At 38.9% G+C, this 8,315-nt stretch overlaps 1 protein-coding gene across 1 annotated transcript; it reads right to left on the bottom strand.

Moving 5' to 3' along the window:
• apol (apolipoprotein L) lies at positions 1-7,378 on the bottom strand. The gene is made up of 4 exons (XM_015000156.2): positions 6,970-7,378; positions 4,507-5,100; positions 3,656-3,775; positions 1-2,034 (listed from the first exon to the last, which is right to left on the bottom strand). Exons 1-4 carry the CDS (start codon positions 6,981-6,983, stop codon positions 1,074-1,076), a joined length of 1,689 nt encoding a protein of 562 aa, XP_014855642.2. The 5' UTR covers positions 6,984-7,378; the 3' UTR covers positions 1-1,073.
• Positions 7,379-8,315: the final 937 nt, after the last annotated feature.

The raw sequence follows: 8,315 nt of genomic DNA, 5'->3' as shown, positions 1-8,315 counted from the left end.
TTGCTGCTGACGTTTTATTTAACCATTTACAGGATTAGAAATAAGTATTTTATATATTTTCCACTGAAAGATTTCCATACTTATATTTTCTAGATTTCTGCCTCGGGTCTGAGCTCCTCAAACCAGATACTGAACATTTATATGGAGAAACATCACGTATTTTCTCTCTTTCTGCAGGTGTGGAAGCAGACTTGTACAGAGTTTTCTTTATCAACTCTTTTCTTTTTCATCTCTGTTGCATTTGAAATAAACCCACAGAAATTTCTAATCATTTTTTATGCACAGCTCTGCAGTGAGCCGATTTCGCTGAACCCTGTTGAAAACCTGCTGGTTATTCACCAAATGTTTTCTGAACTCTTCCCGAGTTAAAACATTAGTGTTGTTGTTTCTAAATGAATAGAAACTTGTTTTCTTTGCATTACTTGAGGTCTGAAAGCACTGCATCTTTTTTGTTATTTTGAAAATTTCTCATTTCTGCAAATAAATTCAACATTTTTAGGTGGAATTTCAGAGACATGCTGTCAGTTGTTCATAGGATAAAAGAACAACGTTCATTTTACTCAAACATAAACCTATAAAGAGTAAAATCACAGAAACTGATCACTTTAAGATCATTTTTTCCAGAGCGGTATAATCTGTGAAAGTGAATCTGTTAGTTTTTTTTCTCAGCCTTTAATGAATTTCAAACTGCTGGACAGAAAATGTTAAGTTAAAAGAAAAGAATTAAAATAATATAGACGAATTAAAATCTTTACATTTCATCATAAATCACAGGATTAGCAGCACATTTAACATTCCTGCACCATGTCAGTGATGATGACCAGCAGCAATAAGATGCAGTCATATAGAATAAAGGGTTTTTACCATTAGTGTCATTTTGTAAATAATTAAACTTTTAAGTCAAAGTTGCATCAAAAGTGCATTAAAATGATAAACTTTGTATTAAAAGTGTCATTTACTGAATGATTCTTCACACCAAACGTTCGACTCCTTCATGTTCATGTCAGTTTCATGTTTATGTCAGTTTCATGTTCATGTTCATGTCAGAGTCGTATCAGTTTTACGGCGTTGGTTTATTCCTCGTTCCCACCGTCGGGGTAAAACGGCGTTTCCAGCACGGCTTCCTTCTTCCCGGACGTCGGCAGGCCGTCGCTCAGCGATTCGTGGATCTTCCTCCAGGACTCCATCTCCGAGCTCCACAGAGCGGACCGGGCCCTGATGAACTGCGACACCTCGGACTCGCTGCCTCTGGCCAGGCCGATGCTGTCCTTGCAGATGAAGAAGATGTCCATGCCGAGGAAGAGCGCGTTGACGGCGATCAGGCCGGCTCGGGCCGACTTGGAGGCGGCCAGCGATCCTTTAACGGCCGCCTGACCCACATCTGGGATGTCCGACGCCAAGCGGGGAAGGCTCCGCAGAGCTTTCCCCTCCTGAGCCGCCACCTTCCCGGCGCTGGCCACAACCTCTTCGGTTTTCAACAGTTTGGCAGCAGAAGCTAAATCAACGATTGAATCAATACTTTTCCCGACTGTCCCCAATTTACAAACAACCTTCCCAGCTCCCAGAACCACTTCGATGTTGCTGGTTTCCACTCTGTTGATGGTTTGTTGCATCACCTCCTCCAGACATTCCTGCAGCTTCGTCACGTCCTCCATGAAGCTCTGGAAAACCTCGCTGGCTTTCTTCTGGTGTGTCCGGTTGACGCCCACCTCGGTGGCTGTGGTGACGATGCTGTTGACCCCGCTGGTGACCCCCATCCCGATCCCGGTCATGGTCAGGGCGAGAGACACTCCGGCCGTGAACGGAATCAACGCCAAGCCGACGATGGAGAGGACGCCGCCGACGGCACCCACGGAGCTGCCCACCACGCTGGAGATCTTGGCTCCTTTGTTCATGCTGTCCAGCTGGACGGCGTTCGCCTCCAGCTCGCTCAGGAACGCCGACATCCGCGGCTCGCGCTTGACGAACTCCTCTGTGAAGTCGTGATGCGAATCGTCCTGGAACAGGAACACAGTTCGGAAGTTTGGATCCGTCCTGAGACCCAAAGAGAGAACGGATCATTTAGACCAGAGGTGTCAAACGTACGGCCCGCGGGCCGGAACCGGCCCGCCGAACGATTTAGTCCGGCCCGGGGCCTAAATGCATTATCATTATTCATGAAAAAACATATACTTCGTTTAATTGAAAATCTGCAGTTCCTATACTGTCCACGAGGGGCGCTGTGTTTTATTCAGAGCACACAATATGATGCAACACTGCAGCAGAACTAACAGCAGATGGCAGCACTGAGCTTCAGGTTCTGGAAACAAGTTGGATTCTATGCTTTACCAGCTTTTTATTTTGGCCCTGGCAACCTCATATTTCTCGTGCATGCTAACATACATACATGTTATGTATGCAAGTTTTTCTATATGTATGCATTTTATGCATCAACAAGTGTATTTAATCAAATGTCTGTTTAAAACAGCTGACACTTAAGATTTCAAATGTGTGAAGCCAGATAATTTGTTCAAATTGCTTCCCAGATGTTGAAAATTGATTTTAAATCTTTTCTTAATTTTTGTCTGTTGTATTTTGGGATGCAGGACAGTGTTTTTAAGTTCCAAAAACTGTGAATAAATGTTTTGCAACATTGTACAATCACTGAGATCAGTTCTTATGCATAATGCACTTAAATAAATGCTTAACTGAGTAAAAGTATTGTTGAAATTGCAGATACCTTTCTTAAAAACTGAGATTATTCATAATATATTTTGTAAAAGTGAAATTCGTTTAATATAAAAAACAACAACAAGTCCACTTTTATTGGTTCTATTTAATCTTGCAATGAGTTTACTTGTGTGGCCCCCTGCAGATCAGATTAAGCTGTATGCGGCCCCTAAACCAAAATGAGTTTGACACCCCTGATTTAGACGTTTCACTTAAAATATTCATTATTTAGAACAGGAAGTGGAAAATCCTCCACCGTCCTTCAGGGTTCGGACGCTTTTCCCACAAATTCAAGCACTTTTCAAGAATTTTATGGTAGTTCAGGAAATAAACTACCGTAAGAAAAAGGATTTCATAATAAGTCTCCTTTAAAACATTTAAAAATAAAATAATGCTTCATTAGTGATGCTCTACTTTGTTTCGCTTTGTGTTGAATTCAGGTAAGTTTTCACATTTTCCAGCCCCACACATTGGAGAAAAAAATCTTAAAAATGAACTAAAGAAAACAGTTTTACGACAAATTATTAGGTTAGTAAGAAAAAAATTTAAAATAAAATTACAGAATAATGTCATACAAGTACGAATTTTATGAGAATAAAATCTAAATAATACAAGAAATTTCAAAATATTTTAAGAAGAAAGTCATATTACTTTATTTTTGTAATAAAATCATAATATTATAACCTTATTATGTAATATTTAACTTTATTTGTTATTATTATTTTGACAATTTTCATAATATTAGTACTTTATTCTTGTACGACGTTATTCTGCAATTTTATGGGTTTTGTGATAACAGATATGTAAAATGCAAACAAAGTTAATAAATACCACCAATTACAACAATACAAAAATATAAGACAATCAGCTGAAATATTTCTAGTTTTTCCTCCAGAAGTCGCTCCAGGTGGATCTTTTGTTGCTGTTCAGGGATGAAATCACAAACCTGATTTGATGAAGCTGGTTGATGTGATCCAACATCCTCTGAACATCATTTTCAGGTAAATCCACGCCGAGGTTCACCTGAGCTTCACCCATCAGCTGCAAGGAAACGTCACTGAAGCAGCTGTTAAAGACACAGTGACACGTTTTTACAGGAAGTCGTAGGTATACAATACCTCAAACACTTGTTAGTTCAGGGGCTGAATCTAAATACACACAGGAGACTTTTTATTTACTAAAGGTGGCCTATTGTACTTCCTTGAACCAGTTAGGATCGATCTATGGCCTATACAAAACCTGTTCATTACATTTTTTGCACAAACTCATTCTTAAATAGTGAGAATTTATTCTGCTCAGTTCAGAATGAGATGTTTTAGGGCCTCCATGTCAGCAGACGCACAATTACATAACTGTGCATCTTTGAAAAACATTAGTGGAGCCTCCTGCACAACCAACAGGAAGGCAGCAAGTGATTTCTTGATGGTAAACAACAAAACACTTGTCTTTGTGCATGAAAGAAAGCGCAACAAAATTAAAAAATAGTAACTTTCAAAGGCAGGTCAAATAATTGAATAAAATAATAAATAAGTATATCTCAATGGATATAAAAATATGGATGTTACATATGGATGCAAAGGATAAATAAATAAATAAATAAATAAATAAATAAATAAATAAATAAATAAATAAATAAATAAATAAAATTGTGCAAAATGTGAAGTTTTCATAAGATTTCAAAATGAAATAATGTTTTATAAGTGATGCTATTTGTGTCGGTTAGTGTTGAATTAAACGCGTGGAGGATTCTGGTTGAGTTGCATAAACACACTGCATGACCTTAACTGGTGAGTTCACCTTTTCTCCATCTTGTCACAGATTTTCTTGGCCGTCTGGATGTATCGGTCCAGCTGGTGAGCCATCACATCCACGTTCTGCAGTTTAGGCAGGAAGAAGACGCTGGCGTCTCTCTTAAACACCAGGAGCAGCGGGCAGATGAGACGCGCGGCGGTGACGACCACCTGGACGAGGTCGGCGCCGACGTCTCCAGGCAGGTGAAGCGTCTGGTTCTCAGCGAAGACGTGCAGCGAAGTGACCGCCAGCTTCTCCACCGCGTCCAGGAAGCAGGCGAGCTTCTGCAGCCCGTCCAGCGTGTCGCTCAGCACCGCCGCCAGCTCGCCCTGCAGCTCCGCCAGCCGGCTGTCCGCCGTCAGACCGCTCACCTTGTTCTTCATGTACTCCACAAACGCCTTCCCTTTCTGCTCCGACTGAGTGACGTGGCTGATGTTCAGGTTCACCTTGTCCGCTCTGTCTTTGATGTCCAGCATCATGTCCAACTCGGTTTCCCTCCACAGCATCCATTTGGAGAACATGGAACAGAATTCGCTGGCCAGCTGCATGCAGGCCAGCGTTTCTGAGACGTAGCGGCTCAGAGCCTCCGCCAGCTCCTTCCTGTGGAGCAAAGCTAAAGTTATATGTCAAAATTAACAGCAGAGAGATTAACAACAGGTTCAAACAACAAATATGACATTTTTACAACGGCACATAAAGCAGATAGAGAAAAAGCAGTGCAAAAACATTTTGAGTTCTCAGATATTTTCCAGTAACAAACAAAGAAATTTCTGCATTTTAAAAGTCAAAAATATGATTTAAAAAACCTTGGAAGTTTCTGAGATTCAAGAGTCAAACATTTTTTACTTTTGAAATTCAGAAATTTTTTGCTAGGAATTTTCTGAGGTTTTTTTCTAGCAAATTCTTGACTTTTCCAGCTGAGAAATTTCCAGGTTTTTTTTTTTTTTAATTGTTAGATTATAACATTTTGGGGCAGAAATTTAGAACTTTTTTTCCATCTACAACGGCCGTCTGACCATACATGAAAATACTGCAAAATTCCTAGCAAGTATTTCTAAATTAGAACCACTGGGGGAAAAATCTCTAAAAGTAATTCTAGAGGGACTGATTAGTGTGAAAATATGTTCAATATCATTTCATTTTATGAAGACTGAATGAGTCTGTGGTTCTCAGTTTTTACAGTTTCTTATGGGTTTTATCATTACATTCTGGCTCTAACGGCTAGAAACCATTAATCAGAATTAAAATGAGTTTGACACCCTGACATAAAGTATTATTTAGTTATTTTTCATTCCACACATAAATTTGCAATAAAATGTGTTAACTACAACATTTATTATTTTAGTAATTTCTCTCTTTACAAAGCTGTAAAGAGAGAAAATACAAAGACAAGAACAGAGGCTCCTAAAGCTTCAGATCATCCAAAGACTCCAAGCATCTAAAACTGGAAGACGGTTCTGTCAAGTGACATTTTTTGAATATCTAAAGATTTCTGTCATCGCTCCAGTGACTTTGGCTGTGATGAAGCTCCACTATCTGCAGCCATTACCAAATCAAAACATCCTCAGACGAAGCTGCTTAGACATTATTCTGGTCAAGATTATCTGGATAAGTTTAACTCTGCATCACTGATGACGTGGTGAAAAGAATAAAGTCAAAGTAAATTATGTTACATGTAAACGACACATCACCACCATCTTTTCACTTCTTCGTCTTATAAAAGCCTTTTTTCTACCAGCACCGTCTGAAAACTGGTTATGTTTAAAACATGAGTGGCACTTTAAACATGCGAAGCTTCTAGAGCAGCGTTTCCCAACGTTGGTCCTCAAGGCTCACTGACCTGCATGTTTTAGATGTTCCCCTGCTTCAGCACACATGATTTCAATTGATGGCTGATTAACAGGGTTTTGCTGAATTGCAGTCATCTGAATGGGGTGTGTTGAAGCAGGGAAACATCTAAAACATGGAGGTCAGTGAGCTTTGAGGACCAGGATTGGGAAACACTGTTCTAGAGTTTCAACAAGATGCTTATCTTTTACTCCAACTTTTCATTACATTCCTTTATTTTACCGCTGTCATGTATATTTTCATATTTTCACCATTTAAAGCTTTATGAATGTCGTTTCTTGTTGCTGAAATATAAACTTGTCTTTATTTGCATTAGTCGCACTCAGTTCCAGGAACTGACCACTAGAGGTCCCCAGATCTCACCGAACTGAGCTCCCAAATTAATATAAAATTAAAACTTCAGCATTCATACTTTAATTTATCAGACTGTTAATACAGACATGTGGAGCTTTTTTCCCTATATGAAGAGTTTAAAATGTATTTAAGGATTTTTAAAGCCTTTAAATACGCGATAAGAGCAGAGTACAGGACGAGTTGTGTAAAAATAAAAAAGTTATTACTTGTTTGTGAAGATACGACATTTTATTCTCTGGGTTCCGTTTGTCTGTGCGCTTCTCTTACCTTGCTGCAGACATCTTTCTTCCTCTCTCTTCACTTCCTGTAGGTTTTGTTTTATTCCTGCATGAATAAAACTAAAATCTCCGAGCGGACAGTAGATTTTATGCGGAGTTGTGGACTGAACCTGGTAAACTGAGCCTCGGTGAGAAAGTTTCTGGTTTGACCTGCATATCTGAGCTCGGTTTCGATTTTCGTTCCTCCACATCAGCAGGTTGAACCACACCCTCCCGCGTTAACCCGTTCAGCCCCGCAGTCAGATGATCCGCGTCTGTTTTCCTGCTGAAGACGAAAACAAAGCAACTTTTCAGTCCCACACAAACCAGCGAAACTCCAACAGCCAATCAGAGAAAAGGGTTCCTCCCGTTCGACATTTCAGTAGATTCTTTGTTCCGTTCAGACAAACCGGTTTATTGTTAAGCTTTTATAGCTTCCTGGGTACGCCCCATTTGTCAGCCGGCGCGCGGAGCGGCGCTAAGCGGAGACTACAGGAGATTTTATTCAATTTTATGTTTTCTTGAATTACTATCAAGCTATCATGAAATTTAAACGTCGAGTTGCTCTGACAGTTCTATGTTTGACATTATCAGGCAAACCCCGTCCACATTTTCAGCCTCATTTCTTTGCCAGGTCATCCGCCGGCTGACAGTTAACGGGCATACATCATAATTTTCTCACCTTTTCAGCTGAGAAAAAAAAAAAAAAAAAAAAAATATATATATATATATATATATATATATATATATATATATATATATATATATATATATATATATATATATATATATAAGCTTAAAATAAAAACAGTAGACAAAATTTGATTAAAAAGATTTTATTTATGTATCTTTGCTGTTAGGAAGGAAGGAAGGAAGGAAGGAAGGAAGGAAGGAAGGAAGGAAGGAAGGAAGGAAGGAAGGAAGGAAGGAAGGAAGGAAGGAAGGAAGGAAGGAAGGAAGGAAGGAAGGAAGGAAGGAAGGAAGGAAGGAAGGAAGGACAGAATTCTGATCAGTGCGTCTATGTTTCAAATATTGATTTTTTTTCTTTTATGTGAATTTATTTTTAAAAATAGTCTCCGATTTATTTATACAAATATGAATTTGATCACAACCAATTAAAAAAAAGACACTAAGCATAGTTAAGATTATTTTTTCCTTACAGATTATTATTGGCTGCAGTTATGAAACAGTTTGTTGTAAATGAGACAGAACATTCTGTTCCAGCACCATTAGGCGGATTTACTGTTTTCACTTAAATATTTTAGTTAAAATATAAGTTATGTAAAGTATTTTAGCATTAATAGGACTACTTTGATATTTATTTGTTGATATATTTTGTGTAACGTCAGAGGAAAA

The sequence above is a fragment of the Poecilia mexicana genome, unplaced genomic scaffold, assembly GCF_051168715.1.
Source record: "Poecilia mexicana isolate PSO_F unplaced genomic scaffold, ASM5116871v1 scaffold_8, whole genome shotgun sequence".
In the NCBI taxonomy this organism is placed as follows: domain Eukaryota; kingdom Metazoa; phylum Chordata; class Actinopteri; order Cyprinodontiformes; family Poeciliidae; genus Poecilia; species Poecilia mexicana.
The sequence above is the reverse complement of the archived record's forward strand: the minus strand, read 5'-3'. Positions and strand labels throughout refer to the sequence as shown.